The sequence below is a fragment of the Hyperoodon ampullatus genome (assembly GCF_949752795.1).
Source record: "Hyperoodon ampullatus genome assembly, chromosome: 17".
In the NCBI taxonomy this organism is placed as follows: domain Eukaryota; kingdom Metazoa; phylum Chordata; class Mammalia; order Artiodactyla; family Ziphiidae; genus Hyperoodon; species Hyperoodon ampullatus.
In genome coordinates this window covers 67,469,987-67,487,978 of record NC_136930.1, presented here as the reverse complement: position 1 = coordinate 67,487,978, position 17,992 = coordinate 67,469,987, and the positions used below count along the sequence as shown (strand labels likewise).

General features: G+C 40.0%; 1 protein-coding gene across 3 annotated transcripts in view; it reads left to right on the top strand.

Moving 5' to 3' along the window:
- Window positions 1–13,665, top strand: part of CYRIB (CYFIP related Rac1 interactor B) — a gene marked incomplete at its 5' end in the record, with an annotated part of 154,123 nt that extends 140,458 nt beyond the window's left edge. For all 3 annotated transcript variants that reach the window (XM_079722389.1, XM_079722390.1, XM_079722391.1), the window contains 7 exons: window positions 182–318; window positions 1,746–1,823; window positions 3,818–3,934; window positions 4,861–4,940; window positions 6,478–6,604; window positions 8,030–8,100; window positions 12,925–13,665. In XM_079722389.1, coding sequence (XP_079578515.1) covers window positions 182–318; window positions 1,746–1,823; window positions 3,818–3,934; window positions 4,861–4,940; window positions 6,478–6,604; window positions 8,030–8,100; window positions 12,925–12,988 — 674 coding nt within the window. In that variant the 3' untranslated portion in view covers window positions 12,989–13,665. The remainder of the gene's footprint in view (window positions 1–181; window positions 319–1,745; window positions 1,824–3,817; window positions 3,935–4,860; window positions 4,941–6,477; window positions 6,605–8,029; window positions 8,101–12,924) is intronic.
- Between the last annotated feature and the right edge of the window lie 4,327 nt (window positions 13,666–17,992).

The window sequence follows — 17,992 nt, the reverse complement described above, 5'->3', positions numbered from 1 at the left end:
TTAGTCACTTCAGGGTTTCTATTCTAGTAAACAGTATTCAGTTTGAGTGTTACGTTTAGATAATCTCACTTTTAAAGAGACCTTACTTTTATGGGAATTGAAATCAAAACATTTTAAAATCGCTCACGTTTTAATAAACAAATATCAGATACAAACAACATTTTAATCTTTTTTTCTTTAGAAGCAGCATTAAGAGGTCTTCTGGGAGCCTTGACAAGTACCCCGTATTCTCCTACCCAGCATCTAGAGCGAGAGCAGGCTCTTGCTAAACAGTTTGCAGAAATTCTTCATTTTACACTCCGGTTTGATGAACTCAAGGTAGGATTGTTCTGCTGGTCCTCATTGTTACGGAAATCAGGAGTCTTTCAAAGAGCACGAGGAGGAGATGCCTGGAGACCTTTTTAAAATGTGTTTAAATGCCTGCTGGTCCTTAGCAAAAATGCAGGATTTAACACTTTTGCAGGCCTTTTGGTATATACATAGCAAACAGCAAATTACCCAATATTCAGTTTTCATTTTTTAATTTATTTTACTTATTTATTTTTTGGCTGCACTGGGTCTTCGTAGCTGTGCACAGGCTTTCTCTAGTTGCGGCGAGCAGGGGCTGTTATTCATTGCGATGCGTGGGCTTCTCATTGCGGTGGCTTCTCTTGTTGTGGAGCACAGGCTCTAGGCGCATGGGCTTCATTAGTTGTGGCTCGCGGGCTCACTAGTTACGGCTTGCAGGCTCTAGAATACAGGCTCAGTAGGTGTGGCACACGGGCTTAGTTGCTCTGCAGCATGTGGGATCTTCCTGGACCAGGGATTGAACCCGTGTCCCCTGCACTGGCAGGCAGATTCTTAACCACTGGACCACCAGGGAAGTCCATCAGTTTTCATTTAACTTCATTTTAAAAATCATCTCTGAAACAACAATATTGACTTTTTCTAATATATTTTTTTCTGCTCATCCCCACTTTTTTCAACATTCTTCTATATAAAAATGTTACGATATTTTTTCTTTCTCTCTCCCATCTCCCTCCTCTCTCTCTCCCTCTCTCTTTCTCACCACCCTCCTTTCTATCTACCTACCTACCTATAAATGTCCTTTTTGCTGGAAGGAGTGAGAGTGTAAACAAAGAAGCATTAAATTCCATATCAGGAGACCTTAGTTCCACTTTAGGCTCTGGCACAGTAACCAATTATGAAGCAGGTCCTTTGACTTTTCAGCACCTCAGGTATCTTGTCTAGAAAGTGGAAGAGCTGAATTCCTAACTGCAGCTTTTTATCAACATTGTATCATAGACAATTATTCTCTTTTATTAATACTTTGAGCACAAATGATTTGTATATAAAATTTTAGTCTGTTTGAAGAATGCCCTGTTGACCATATATATACTTTATTTTAATAACCCAGAATAAGTGCCTACACATTCCTTTTCATTTTTGTTTATTTGGTAATATCATTTTTGGTAAACAACCTTTTAGTATATTACCTGAAATTAATGAAAAGAAAGAAAAAGTGTACTGACTGTGACTGAAAAACAGTGTGCACAGTCTTCTATGTTCAGTAATGACTGAATACGGTGTTATGTAACTTAAGTGCAGATAGTCATCTTGGATGATAACGGTTTTAGTTCTTAAGATGATATTACAAATTAGGGAATGTTACTTAACTAATTATAACCATTTAGTAGATCTTTCGCTTAATTTGTGTACTATATTTAGTAAATAACACCTTTTTCTTTCACAAATATCTTCTTTAGATGACAAATCCTGCCATACAGAATGATTTCAGCTATTATAGAAGAACATTGAGTCGTATGAGGATTAATAATGTTCCAGTAAGTTAATGCTTTGAATTACAGGGTGGTAATAATAATTCACCTCTCAATTTGTTCAGTTTAATCTTTTGTTCATGCATTCATTCATTCAGATAAAGATAAAGCTAGTAGTAAAGTTAGTAATTATGGGCATCCACAGCTGTGGGAAGAAAGAGCAAAATGTAGCAAACCATATTGTTTTTACCTATTTTTCCACCCAGTCCTTTATTCTGTAACTAATTCAGTAAAATTGCTTTTTGCCTATATAACGTTGATACTTAAAAATTTCTCTTTGTATTCTCATTTTAACTGCATGAAAATTGTGTGAATTAGTGGTTATGAGTTATTTGTCCCCATATTCTTAGAATGGAAGAGCCCTGGGGAGAAATTGACCAGGGACAGGAGAAATACTAACACTGGCAGGAAGGGAAAGTGAGGTCCTGGACGTCGAGCATGTCCGTGTCTGACATGGCTGTGTGAGAAATGGCTTCTGTGCCTGTTGCTTGGCTAGCATAGCATCTCTTCTGGTTTGTTAGCATCTTCTCCTCATTTTAAGCTGTTTAATACCCTTTTCTCCAGGACGTCAAATGCCATAAGTAAAACCTTAAATATGAAGAAAATACTATCTTTTTCTCTAGATATTTTGAGGACCTATCAATATATTGTGCTAATTGGTATGAAAAACAAAATTCCTAGGGTCAGGCCTGGCCTCAAGTAGATAGTTTAATAAAGAAATACTATATAAGATTGTAAGGAGTGATAAGTGGCATAAGAGGTTAAAAGAAAAAACAACCAAAGGAGACCATTGAATAAATATTTTATGAAGTAGCTGCTCTGAGACAGGCTTGGATTGGAAGAAAGATTTCTTTTCCATGAAGCCTCTGGTATATGCATTAGTTTGGTTTTGCATAGACCGGTTTCTGCTGTGAGGCTGACCTTATCATCTGTCTTTTTCATACTCACCATGTAAAATAAAATAAAATAAAATCACCCAATCCTCTATTACAGCCATCCTGCCATGCTTCAAGGGCAAAGGCATTGAAATCATCTTTGTACTGTCTTTTGCTCTCAATAATTATAGGTAAATCCAGTCGTTGTCAAGTGACATCTCTCTCACATCTCTTCACTGGCCCCCTTTCCATCTCTTTGTACTTCTATCCCGATTGAGAGCCTAATACCCACTTTCTTTTTGGCAGCCATTCTATAATAGCTGTAGAACTTATTTTCTGACATACAGTCTCTTTTTGGTACACTCTGCCCACTATCATTCGTTAAATTTATTTAGAAGATTGACTTAATTGTCATTCCTTTCTTTTGACACTGTAAGTGGCTCCCCATTCCATATAGAAGAAAAACACGACCTTAAGCTAGGATTTCACTTAAGCTAGGATTCAGTCCTACCCCAGCTTTGCTTTCCAGCCCTTCTTTCAGTAGTTGCTGTCCCTTATTACACTGACTACATTGACTTACACTCTACCAAGCATTTGAAAGCATGCTCTTCCGCCCGACTGGTTGGAACACCTTGTGTGCCTGTCCGTCATCACCTACAAAAACACTCTTCCATGAGTCCATTTTAGTTTCTTCCAGTCTAACTTAGTCTTCCCCTCACCTCCTCTTCATCCCTTGTCTCTTAACATGTTCCTGTGGCTGCTGTGTGGGTGTTCATGTGCTCCTAACAGAGGCAGGTACGATGTCCTAGGCATCTTTCCATCCTCCATAGCATTGAGGATGATCCCTTGTATACAGTAGGCAGCCCATCAAGGTTTTATTTAATTGCTTAATATCATTTAAAATATTTTTAAAGACGTTAATCTTTTAAAAAATGGCTTAATATTATTTTTAATCTTTTTATTTTTAAAGAGTATTTAAGTATTGTGTGCATTTGAGGGTCTAAAATATAAGAGTATTTATTAGGTTAATTTAACAAGCATTAGATGGGCACCCTGCCTAGGCTCTTTTATAATATTATTTAATAACTTAGGAACTGATATCAGGTGTCTTTATTTTCCACACAGGCAGAAGGAGAAAATGAAGTAAATAATGAATTGGCAAATCGAATGTCTTTGTTTTATGCCGAGGCAACCCCAATGCTGAAAACCTTAAGTGATGCCACAACAAAATTCGTATCAGAGGTAAGCATTGCCTAGGAAGCTATTCTTTGTGTTGTTACTCTTCTGCCTGTCTGAAGATAGGATGATCTGAGCGAGACCATGACTTTAAAGACCATCTAAGCTGATAGACTGAGATGCACTTTGTGCACTGGGTCTGGTCCTCTTCCCTGAGGCCCACGTGTGCACATCTACCGCCTGTTGGCAGTCGCCCTTTGGATGTATAAGCCATACCTCAGTAGTACCATGACCAAACCGAAGTCTTGATTGTTTTTCCCAATCCCGCCTTTTCTCCAGTTTTCCCTATCTCAACTAACAGTAATCCTGTGCAAGCAGATAACTTAAGGATTATCATCCTAAATTCCTTCCTTTATCTCACCCCCTACATCCACTCCATCAGGCAAGGCAGTCTTATTGGCTCTTCTTACAAGATATACCCTGAATCTGAAAACTTAACCCTTTGCTACCTCTCCCGATCAGCCCACTTTTCATTTGGATTTCTGCATTCATGCTCTGACTATTCTTATTTCTTCCACTCTTGACCCACTGCAGTCCTTTCTCCAAAGAGCAGCCAAGTAATCTTCTTAAGACATAAACCACATTCCCTTCCTCCTCTGCTTAAAATGTTTCCAGTGACTTCCCAGTACTTGTAGGATCAAATCCAAGTACCTTGTGGCTATGAGGCCTTGTCTGCATATTGTGGTTGTTTCCACTCAGCTCTAGAATGTAAGGGCTTCTTGGGAGAAAGGAGGCTCTTAGCTGTTTTGCTCATAGCTGTATCCTCAGAGCTTAGAACAGTACCTAGAATCTAGTGCATTTTTAAACAAAATTAAGAGTAGGAACCAAATTTTAAAGTTGCTGATTTTTCATGTTTTGCTAGATTTTAAATTTTTCTTGAGTAATAACTGTTTGTCACTCTTACTTTTTTTGTTCTCCATACACTTTTACAGAATAAAAATTTACCAATAGAAAATACCACAGATTGTCTAAGCACCATGGCTAGTGTGTGCAGAGTCATGCTTGAAACACCGTGAGTATTCACTGATCTTTTTCACTTTAACAGTCCTGTTGAAATGATTGTCCAGATGTGAATAAGTTGTATTTGGAAGGTGGAAATTAAGTATATCCCAAGTATGTAATGCTAACATATGAACAAAACTAAAATAATTTGACAGCTTAATGTAAGTTCTAGTTAAACATATAAAGTACATTTGATTTTCAGGTGTGTCAGACCAGTCAGACTGACTTAGACTCTTCAGAATAGGGATTTTTTGGTGCTTTTTTGGGAGTAGGGGAAGAGCTTAAAAGCTCGTCTGGTTATGCCTCTCATAAACATTATCGTTCCCTTTTCATAGAGAACTTTGCCTTTTTTTCCTAGAGGGCTAGAGTTGTTCTACTTATCCCTTTCTCTCAATATTAGGTCTCAGTCTTCTTTTTTTTTTTTTAAACCCAACACTCACCTAAATTCTCTTCTGGGTTTCTCCTCTCTCTCAAGGCATTTGTCACATGTACCACAGTGTTTTCTGTCTGGATTTTCCTGTCAGCAGGCAGAAAGAATTCCTCCTGTGTTCCTGAATAATATATGCTGCTAATCATCATATTATCATCATTCTCATTTAGGGGAGTAAGGTCCTGGGAGATGAAGGGACTGATGCGCAGTAGCTGACCTCACACATGTGCTTGGGTGTCTCCATTCTGGTTCTGGACTCTTTCTGCTATGCCATGCTGCCTTTTATGTAGACAAAAGTGCTATTTCCTTTTTCCCCTTTGAGAGAAGAATATAATTGAATTTTAGGAAATTAAAATCCAGTAATACAATAATGTGTTTACATCAACTTAACCCCTAAATAGCAAATGTACTTTCTCTGTTAAGCTAGTGGCTTTTGCATCATATTGCTGATGACAGCCTTTCAGAGCACCCATCCCCAAACTTTTACTTTGGGCCACTTTTTTTTTTTAATAAATTATTTAAATTTTTATTTGTTTTTGGTTGTATTGGGTCTTCGTTACTGCGCACGGGCTTTCTCTAGTTATGGCGAGCGGGGGCTACTCTTCGTCCCAATGTGCGGGCTTCTCATTGCGGTGCTTCACTTGTTGCAGAACACTGGCTCTAGGCATGCAGGCTTCAGTAGTTGCAGCACGTGGGCTCAGTAGTTGTGGCTCGAGGGCTCTAGAGTGCGGGCTCAGTAGTTGTAGCGCGTGGGCTTATTTGCTTCGCAGCATGTGGGATCTTCCCGGACCAGGGATGAAACCCGTGTCCCCTGCATTGGCGGGCGGATTCTCAACCACTGCGCCACCAGGGAAGTCCCTGGGCCACTTTTGATTTCTCTAAAATTGTCTCATCTCCACTAAGCAGAAGGGGTAATATACCAGTATGCATATAGAGACCAGAATACGTAAGTGATAACTGCTCCACCCCCATCATTTCTCTGGGACTCTCATTGCAGAGAAGGTGGGGCTATAAGCTTAGCGTCCCTTTTATATATCGACAGAATACAACTTTGAGCATCAGTTAGCTCATGAGTTTGTGATGTGCCTCATCCATCCATATCTTTTCTACCCTCCAGGGAATACAGAAGCAGATTTACAAATGAAGAAACAGTGTCATTCTGCTTGAGGGTAATGGTAGGCGTCATAATACTCTATGACCACGTACATCCAGTGGGAGCATTTGCCAAAACTTCAAAAATTGATGTAAGTTATATTTGTTTTATATAATTACCAATAATTTCCATAAGTGGAAACCATAGGCTTTTATTTAAAGAGCTGGCAAGCTGCACTCTGTCCCAGAATTTATTTTTATAGTTTGTGATAATAGTGGATTTTGGTTTCCTCTCTCTTGCGGTATTTCTTATAGCCTATATACAGATGGAATAGAATGATTGAAGGAGAACTGTACTGTCTTTTAAAGTATCTCCTCAGTACTGATAAGTGATACTTCTGCATACTTGGCAATATATGTAAATAAATAATCAGACATAAATTTTTTTTTTTATTGTATCCTTTCATTCCTTTGGCCAAAGCCCATTTTAAATGATTTACTTACAAATGTATATTAAAAGCCAGTCGAGGTGCCTCAGTGAAAAAAGTTGAGGACTGCATCTTTCCCTCCTCCTCCCAGTCATAGTGCTTTGTGGCTGTAGCCTGGGCTTCTCTGCTTCGTAAGTTCTCTCCTCGCTCTCACACCTGGTTCATAAAAGTTATAGCCTGTAGTTTACTGAGAGTTGTCTTTCAGTTACCCTTTGACAGCTGGCTTCAGGCTCTTTGCGTTTCACATGTAGACTGCTGATGACTAGGCAGTCTTCTTGCCTTCGCTCATATCTATTCTATGTAAAGAGAACTGAGTCAACATTTATTGAGTGATTACTGTGTCCCAGGAATTTTAACATTTGTTCTCTCATTTAACTCTGAAAATACTCTTAGGATATAGGTGTTATTTTCCCTGTACTAAGAGAGAAGTAAAGTTTAGAGAGGTTTGTAATATAATTGCTAGTGAATGGTACATGGATTCTGAACCCACATCTCCATGGCTTCCAAAGCCTATGGTATTACTACTGTGTTATGCTTTTTCACGAAAATCAGGCTCATCTTCCTTATAGATCATTTTCATTGAGTTGTTCCCTTTCGAAATAACCTGTACTGAGTCCCTGCCGTCCCCATCAGTTCCAAATGAGTCCTCCTGCCTTTCGAGGCCCTCTGTAAACTCCCCTGTGCGAGTCATCTCGGCCCGGCAAAATACTGTCCTCTGCATGTGATGAACTTTATTACTTTTGTCATGGAGTTCGTCTACCTGGAAGGTGTCTTTTTTCCTTACGAGTGTGTCCATTCTGTCCTTTAAAAGGCTACTCAGCACCTTTTCCAGGAAGTCCTCCCATTAGTGTGGGTGGTGCTTCAGTTTGTCTGATTTGGTTCCCAAAAAGTTTTGTTTGATTGACAAACTGAAAATAACACTTGGGTAGATTTTTTCCCCCTATTCTAAGAATAATTATTTTGACATTTCTAGTGTGTAATTTCTCATGAGTGCATAGTTACGGAGCTGGTTTAAGTATTAACTATTTTGAGAATGAATGTTAGATGAAAAATCGATGTTTTACCTTTTCTGTTTCCTTTTCTACTTAGATGAAAGGTTGTATCAAAGTTCTTAAGGACCAGCCTCCTAATAGTGTAGAAGGTCTTCTCAATGCTCTCAGGTGTGTATACATGTAAAGGTATATATGTATAGAACAAATGTATTAAGAAAATGCTTCAAAGTATGACTAACACATGAATATAAATGTTAGAAATGTGAAGATCTCATTTTGCTTATTGGTAATCTTGCTTTCAGATATTGGTTACAATATTTTTATAATGAGTGTGTGTGTGTGTATGTGTGTGTGTGTGTGTGTATGTATGTGTATAAATGAAAATAGCAGCTTCATTTCTTTGCTAAAGAGTTTGGCTTTCACTTTTTGCCCCCCTTGAAGCGAGGATTGCTTTTTGTTTTTTAATGAAAATAATTGTAAATAAAATTCAGAAAACAGGAAATAATGAAACCTCACTATTTTGAAATAAACCACTATTAACATTTTGGTATATATCCTTCCAGAGTTTTTCTTTTTTAAACACTTGTATATAGTCATAGCTCTATATAATAGTTATCTTTTTACAAAATAATACCATACAAACTGTTTAATAACTGACTCTTTTCCCTTAATATAGTATAATTACATTGCTATGTTCATAATGCAGATCTCTATTATTTTTGTGCATTTCTTATAATATTTCTTACAATGAAAATAAAGTAGTCAGTCATTATTTGATGTCTTCTCAGCTTAGACTTAACTTGATTTAGTTACTGAAGCTCCTAAGAATCCTGTAATATTTTTAAATGAAAATGTCAGCACATTATAACATCTTGACTACAGATATTTAATTGGTAGTATAACTTCCCTAACATAAAAAGATGATTTGCTTGTTACTTGATTATTTTGTGTTTGAACACAAAAATTATATGAATGCAGAAATATTGATGTAGTGACTTTTTGAGGTCATAGGCCATCTTTGCTTTTCACTGCAGCACATTGTAGTTCACATAATAGAATAAAATGATTTCCAACTTAGTATTATATTCCCACATGTTTTGTGAGCAAAACAGATTGTTATTCCCTTTGGATACTTCGTCACCTGGTCAGTCATAAAGCAAAATCTAGGATGTGTCATTTCAGCTGAGTGGAACCATGAAATTATTTTATTAAAATGATGAAAAGTGTTCTACAAGCAGTGACTGCTGAGTAAAGGAGATCTATTCTAAATGAACTCCAAACGCTTAAGGAACGTAATGTAACAACAACAACAAAATTCTTATAATGTCAAATTATTTCAACTGTAAGCCTATCAAAAACCTTAAGTTTTTACTCTGGAGATTTCTCATTGGTTTTACCAATATTTATGGTTGTGTGAATCTTTCCTACTTGGTCCCTTTCTGAGGACTTCCTGTGTCACAGTCAGCTTGATTTTTCTCCCAGGCCCTTTCTTTCTGATTACTTAGACTCTTCCAAAGCCAGCAAGTGACAGGACATTTTTTTAAAGTAAGAGGTAATAGAGGTCTAAGAGGTTTTAGTATTATATATTTCTTTACCCTGAAGGGACTGTGCTTCAAACATTAATTTAAAAACTCAGAGTTTACTTTTATTTTTCAAAGTGTAAAAGTAGTTTGGTATAGGACAAAGGAGGGCAGTGGCGGTGAGTGAAAGGGTGCTGAAGTCTCCCACACAGCAATCTGTGTTTGAGGGAAAGAGGAAGAGAAGCACCACTGAGGCAAGAGCCACCTGTCGGTTTTAAGTTTTCTTTCCAAATGTATAATGGAAATCAGAAAATAAAAGTTTGTTGCAGAGATAACTCTTGAACTGTTTTTATTCATAGTGAAACACATATTCTGTGTCTGGTTCTTAATTTTCACCTGGGAGGTTTTGTAAAGTTTATCAGTATACTTGTTGCTATGTAGTAGTGGTTATAACTAGTATCATTTCTATGTCACTGTACATTTACAATGCAATTTCATGTCTGTGGCTTTATTGAATCTTTACCACAGCTTAGTGAGGGGGGTGGTGGGTATGGGGTGTTGGGGGTATCTCCATCATGCAGTAGTTGCCTTAAGCTCTTGAGAGGCTTAAAGCTTATATAGCTAATAAGCATTGGAATCTATTTTCAAATTCAGGATTTTATTCTTGAAGTCCCATATACTTGATGCTACATCATGGAGCCTTAGGTGTACCATGAGACTGAATTCAGTGTACTTTGGAATTATCTGGATGGAAAGGGACATGCAGATTCCCAGTTTACCACCTCCACAGAGTCTCGTCATTATGTCTGGGGTGGGGCTCAGGCACCTCATTTGATAAACACCCTGTCTGTTGTAGATAATGCTGAAACTTTGAGAAACACTGCTCAAACTAAACCAACCTAACGCTTAATATGCTTCACTCAGAGCAAAGAAGATACTGTTAAGAAACCATTTTGGAATTCCCAAAGTGCTGTGCGAGTGCTGTTAGTTCTGCCTCTACAAAATGGAACACATTTTTGCTGCATTATTTTCTTTTAGTGAGTAGCTTATTTATTAGAGATGCTCACTCGATCATTTTTCTCAGAGCCAAGTTTCAAATAGGAGTGTAGTTGCATATATATACACGTTGCCTATTTTGAGTGCTTTTCTGTGGTTAATGATATAGTTCCCACTAGCTTATACTTTGTGCTTAAGAGAAAGCAACGAGCCACGTCTACATTTTACAGGTGGGGAAATGGAACCAAGTGCCTTTGATTAAAAGAGAGACAGAAAGTGAAAGCTAGAGCCGGAGTTAGGTTCAGTGCTAGATAATTGCCTTCTTCATTAAGTTTAAAAAGAAAGGTAAATAATAGTTGCTTTTCTTCAGTAGAAAAGTCATGTGCACTTGGAAAAGGACTTTGTGTTTATGCATAAAGTAAAATAATACCATACATATTCATACATTATTTTCACGTATGTTAGATGCTGTTGGCCTTTTCTTGATAAGAGTGTGATGATGCGACATGCCTCCGGATTGGCTGTGTGTCCAGGAGGCTCTGAGGTGCTGAAGCTGTGATCCCATCCCTCGGGAGGAGCGAGAGCTCGTATCCGGGTGGAGAGGAGAGCGCTCAGCCCTCCCGCACGGGCACAGCCCACTGCTGGGCAGTCATGCTTTGCTCTGCAGTTGACATTTTGTCGTGCCTGTGACTTGGCTCTTTCCACTGTGCAGCTGCGTAAAGGAGATGGAAGCAACAGAAATGAAGGGATGGATGTTGAAAAGTCTTATTTCCTGACATCAGTAGGATTATGTATAGCGGTATATACGTTATCTGCACTTGGGAAATAAAACAGAAAGGTTAAGTCTTTGCTACATCACCTACCACTTAGTGTAAAAATTCTCCTGTATGGAGTTTTCTTTCAGGCTGGCTGCTTAGCTTCTTGTCTTCCTTCCACAAATATTAATTGAGTACCTGTTATGTGCCAGGCTGGTGTCTTGTTCTGTAATACGAGAACAGTATGGAGGTGACCTCTGAGTAAAATTGTAGAGTATATCACAGACTTACGGAAGCACATATTTGTCTCTTTACCTCTCTAAGGATTTACTTGAGTTGAGGTACTTTCTTCAGTTTTTAAATTGATTTGAAATGAACCTGATGAGAATTGAGTTTAAATTTCTTTAACACAGAGAGACCATCCGTGTGTATCTGCTTAAAGAGATGCATTTCTTAAAGATATGTGAAATGCTTGTAAACCAGGTTGACTGATCCAGCATTAATGTTCTGTGTGAATTATCTCCAAAATGTGCCCCCCGTTCAGGCATCGCTCCTAATGCGGTGCAAGCCTGGGTCACTGGGCCTTCCCAGCCCCCGGCTGGTCCCCTGCTGCTGCTTCTCCCTACGCTTCTCCTGGAGAGGAACCGCACATCGCCCCCTTGCTCAGCATCCTCCGCTGGCTTTCATTAACCTCAGAATAATCTCGAAACTGCACTATGGCCTGTAGCGTCTGCGTGACCTGGTCTTTGTTTGTCTCTAAGGCCCCACCAGTACTTTCCTCCTTTGCTCCTAATACCCCTTCTGTAGGGGTAGCGTATTATCATCTTTCTCCCTCTGCTAGGGGGTAAGCTCCTGGAACAGTGCCTGACACACAGTAGGCCTGCTTATTGAATTTCTGCCATTAAAAAGAATCCTATGGTGAATCTTCTCGTAAAATAATAATCACTCCTAGTGATTCTTTTTTAGATTCTTAATTTGCATTTACATACTTAAAGCACATCTGCCTGGAAATAAGGCACTTAGAGAACTGAAACCTTTTGGGATATGACAGAACTGAAATAGTTGAGCTGTCTTAAATACAGAATAGAACAGGGGTTGGCAAACTTTTTTTGGTAAAGGACCAAAGAATAAGCAAGTATTTTAGGCTTTCTAGACCATGTGTTGTCTGCCAGAGCTATTCAGCTCTGCCGTTGTAGCAAGAAGGTAACCACAGACAGTACTTAAATGAATCAGCATGGCTCTGTTCCAGTAAAATGTTATAAACACTGAAATTTGAAATTCATGTAATTTCTACGTTAACACGAAATACTATTTTTTGACTTTTTCTCCCAACCATTTAAAAATGTAAAAATATGCTTAGCTCACAGGCCCTACAAAAATAGGTGGTGGGTTGGATTTGATCCACGGGCTCTAATTTGCCAACCCCTGATATAGGACAGCAATTATTTTCCTCTGAGTGAGAAGTTACTTTAGAATTTAACCAGGTAGTTTCAACAAGGTAGTTCTAAATAAGTTAAACAGCCATTGGATCTGCTGTTTAAAAGGTGAGAGGAGCATAAGCTAGCAGGACGTGAACAGGGTTAAAGCTGGAATGAAAAGGCATAATTTTGTGAGAGAAGATTGCCTGGCCGATTGCCTCTCTTACCATCATTATAGAACCTGATGCAGGTTATGTTTGTTTGTTTTTTAACTCCCTGAAATTGATGTTTTTTCCCTTTTAGGTACACAACAAAACATTTGAATGATGAGACTACCTCCAAGCAGATTAAATCCATGCTGCAATAACAGTTCTGGAATAAGCACCTGCTGTAGACAGAAGACAGTATTCTGCAGTGACTGAGAATGCACAGTTTTTAGTGATTGCAATTACTATCTCATTTACTCTTGCTTTTTATTTCTTTCCTCTGTTCCTCTCCCTCTTTTTTAATCATATTCTTGTTCTTAAGACTTCTTTTCTGTGCCAAAATCAGTAAAGTTATACTCTGAAGGGACGTTGTCCTTTCAAACAGGCCATCTAAGGCAGCTAATTATGCATTGCATTGGGGTCTCTACTGAGAAAAATTCTGTGACTTGAACTAAATATTTTTAAATGTGGATTTTTTTTGAAAACTAATATTTAATATTGCTTCTCCTGCATGGCAAAACTGCCTATTCTGCTATTTAAAAACCCTCAACGACTTTATTTTCTACTGCCGCTTTTTTCATGTGCAGCCAAAATGAAAATGTTTAAATTAACTGTGTTGTACAAATGGTACCCAACACAAACTTTTTTTAAATTAGTAAGACTTTTGTTTAAAGTTTTAAGTTTGCATTTTGACTTTTTTTGTAAGGATGTATGTTGTGTGTTTAACCTTTATTAACTAATGTTAAAAACTGTGATGTGTGCGTAGAATATTACGTATGCATGTTCATGTTTAAAGAATGGCTGTTGATAAAATAAAAATCAGCTTTCATTTTTCTAAGTGTGGTTTGGTTTACTGGTGTTTTGTTTTTAGGCTTCTAGAGCTTTCCCCATGTATATTTTTATGGAATGTATATACACATTACATTTTTTTTCCTTCTTTTAGGGGAGGGCTGGGTCTTTTTCTTTTTTATCATTTTAATTGCTTTTAAAATCTTGCTAAGTGCAGTAAGTCTAGTGATCTTGTCATACTTGACTTGATTTACTCTTGTATGGATGTAGTAACAAGGAAAACTACACTCTTGCTTGATAGGCATTTTCCAGGAGCGAGAAGGTAGCACCTTGAAACAGAGTGTGGAGGAAGAACAGTCCTTATTACTGGGAGGAGAGTGAGTATACGAGGGACTTCCTAGGAGAAACTGAAGGCCACAATATCACTAGTGGTAGGAAACTCTCATGCTTATTACTTTAAGATCGTAAAACCGTAATCATGAAGTCTAAGTGTCCTGATTGGGAGACCACCCATGCTAGTTTAACAGTTAACTATGGGAGAAAATCCCAGAGGATTCCATCAAAACCTTCTGGCTTAGGAGTGTCAGGTCACCGTGCCACAGCCCTTCATGATGGAATCCCTGTTGACCTCTCTGGCCTTGGTCTCACCCTCTCGCACCCACACCCTGCTCCCAGCCAGGCTCAACTGTGTGCTGCTCAGATTGTTCCACGCAGTGTCACGCTTCCGTAACTCGGGTCCGGCTGGTGGTCCCTGAGCCTGTCATTCACTTCCTCCCACGTGTCCGTCTGATGAAGAGCAGCTCTCATTTTTCAAGGACCAGCTTGTGTCACTTTGACGAAGCCTTTGGGATATACATGAGCCACCTCCTTCTAGGCACCTTCTAATAAGAGGGTTGTAATGGGTTAAATAGTGCCCCGTCTCCCAAAGATACATGCACCTGGAACCTGGAGATGCCACCTCATTGGGAAAAGGGTATTTGCAGCTGAAATTAAGTCAAGGATCTGGAGATAAGGCCGTCCTGGATTACATGGGGCCCTAAACTCAATATAAGAGAAAAGAAGGGGAAACGGACACAGAGCAGAAGGCCGTGTGAAGATGGAGGCAGGACTGGAGCAGTGTGTCTGCTAGCCAAGGAGCCCAGAGTCGCCGGCAGCACCAGAAGCTGGAGGAGAGGCCTGGACCGTTCTCCCTGAGAGCCTCCGGAGGGAACCAACCCTGCTCACACCCTGGTTTCAGACTTACAGCTTCCAGGACTCAGAATAAGCTTGTTTTATGCCACCCAGTTGGGGGTAACTTGTTACGGCAGCCCTAAGACTCTTAATAGAAAGTATCTCATCCAACACTACTGATATTTTGCTGGACCTCTTTCCTGATATTGTGAGAACTTGAGAAAAGAGCCATGTCTGAGGTCCCTTCAGTGTCCCAAGGATCTTGCCCTCTGCCCGAATCTAAGTAGGTGCCAAGTGTGCGTGCTTGAACGGAGTGAATGAACGTAAATTTAAAATAAGGTTGCAGCTGAAATAGATAAAGTAATACAACTGCGGCCTTTTCAGTTAACATAGTTTGAGATCTGCACGTTGGAGAGTAAGTGGAAAGATCTCAACCTCTGACCAGGGCTCCACAAACTCGTCTGTGAGCCAATCCTCCTGCCACCTGTTTCTCTACAGTCTATGAACTAAGGATAGTTTTTACATTTTTAAAAGGTTGACAAAAGTCAAAATTTTGTGGCATGTGTAAAATATGTGAAATTCAAATTCGAGTGCCTGTAAATAAAATTTTATCGGAACACAGCCTCACTCATTTGTTTACACATTATTTTTGGCTACTTTTGCACTACAACAGCAGAATGGAATTCTTGTGACAGAGGCCATATGGCCCTCAGAGGCTAAAATATTTACTGTCTGGCCCTTTACAGAAAGTTTACCGATCTCTCATCTAGTTACAAGAGCAGGTTTCTTTGAGAACCTAGTGTTTTTGGAAGCACCGTGCCGGAAGCACCGTGCTGCAGAGTGATACAAGGAGCCATCTCTGCTGCCAGGAAGTGGGTTTAATTTGGTCTAATATTTGCCGTTCAGATAGCCAGAGAGAACAAAAAGGCATCTTCTCACCTGCCAAGTCTGATCCCTATTCATGTCTATCCTCAGAATGAAGGATTATGGGGCCGGCCATGGGCTCATCAGGAAAGAGGACCAGGATTAATTAGCAGGATCTGCCCTGTGTACTGGAGGGAGGTGTGACTCCATTCTGTGCAGGTAAATTTTCTGTCACCCTAAGGCAGCCTCCTCTTACCCCTTCTTACCTCTAAAACAGCCTGGTCGGTATCTCTCTACTCATCCTTTGCCCCAGTCCCCGTGTCTCTTCCTTCACAGTGTAAAGTATCCGTTGCATCATGTCTTCCACCAACGATACCCATGATGATCTGTTATCTGCCCTGTTTCTGCAGCCCTCCACCTAGATGAGTAGAACTCTTCAGTTGGCTGTTTTCTCACTTTAGAGATTTGGATTAAGAAGCCCTCTGGACTATTTTAAGACTGCTCCAAGTATTTTAGACTTGTCATAAGGATAATTAGCATTTGTGCTCAAACCCAGGTCTTTTGAGGTGAAATGCCATACTGGTTCCATTTGAGATTGCAGGAATTGCCAGTTCATAAATTCTTACAATCCCTTACAGAGCATATTTCACAATCTTTACGTGGTGATCCCAGAAGATGTAATGGAAAGATGTGTAGATAAAAACTCAGGAAACTGGCCTGAAGAATTGGGTTTTGGCCTAGATGGGAGAGGGGTTGGGGCAGAAGCTGACTGAGAAGCATTCATACAAGTCGTGGTGAGACTCGGAGCTCAGGGAGGCCCGCTTTGGGCCCAGGTCCCACACGGTGTCCGTGTGGTGCTAGAACTGAGTGGCAGCGTGGGATGGGGCCAGGGGGCAGTTCTCAAGGTGGGCAGTCCCCCTCAGGCCGGGTGGAGGGTCCTCTCTGCATGGCGCCTCCTTGACCGGCCCACAGTCTCTGTAGGAGAGCGGGTCAGGTTTGCTCCTGAGGACACGTGAGGCACCTGCAGCGTCCCCCAGCAACGACTGAGGGAGGCTTGCGGAGGGAGGTGATAACACTTTGAAGTTGTGCAGGTGGGAGCTCAGAGCCACCAGGATTTGAATATTAATGCTAATACAACTACATTTATATGCACAGCTGTCATTAAATAATATTTGATTGAAAAAAAAACTCAGGAAACGCAAGCCGTATCACTTCTTTGGAACTCTATTTTCCTAATCAGTAAAATGAGAATTGAGACAACATCTCTAACGTTTGATTCTGTTTCATATACTATGTGTTTTGTCTGTACTGTCTGCAAAAGGCAGCTTTGGTGTAAACAGTTAAAACACAGACGTCAGAGCTGGTGGAGTTGACTTTAACTCAGTGTGCCTGTGGATGAGTCTCATGTGTCCTCATTCATAAAACGGAATACTTGAAGTGCTGAGCCCCCCACCGTGGCCCTGAGGGCTGTGCTCGATGATGCTTGTACTGTCCAGTGCACGTCAGGAGTGCTGAGCGTCAGTCAGTCTTGTTATGACCGTCGTGACGTTTGTATTGTAACCTGTTTCAGGTGTCTTGCCCATGAACATGTATGGCTTCCCACAGATCCTAGAATTGTCCACAGCACCAGTTCTAACTGCTTTCCTCAGTCTGTGAGGGTGTTAGGGCAAGCTGCCTAATTTTCATGATCCTTTAGAGATCCTATAACTGATTAATAAAAACTTACTGTGAGTAAGCACTGGTTTCTGAGTGGGCAGGTGATTAACTGGGTATCTGAAACCAAAACTAGTACCGTAATTATTTTAAACGTTGAGCGCCGGTATGGTGCTAACTGCAGCCGTGTTCGCATCATTGTGTCAGTAAATAGTAAGTACCTGTCCAGAGCCCACCTAGACAGTGTCCTAGGACTGAAGACGGGTGCCGGGTGGGGACATCATGGAGGAGAGCAGTGGATTTCTGGGTGTATAAAGAGGGCGCTCGGGTGAAGGAAGCCACGTGAGCAACAGCAAATGTTGGCATATAGCCTCCCAGTAGTATGCGGTCTGAATAGTGACACAAAACACCAGGCTCTTTCAAGAACTGTTTTTGGAAAAATTTCTGAATCTGTGGTTGTAGTAGAAGCAGTGCGCCTTCAGTAAGTGGGATAGACCTGGGTTCAAATTTTATGTCACCAGTGTTTATTCTCCCTATCCCCTTACCCAAGTGCAATTTGTTCCCTATACTATCCCATACTTTGCTTTATTCACTTAATGAGGATCGTAGATTGTCCCATGTTTTTACCTAGACAGCATCCTCATTCTCTGTGAATGCTGTGTGGTATTGCATTATATGCCTGTACCATA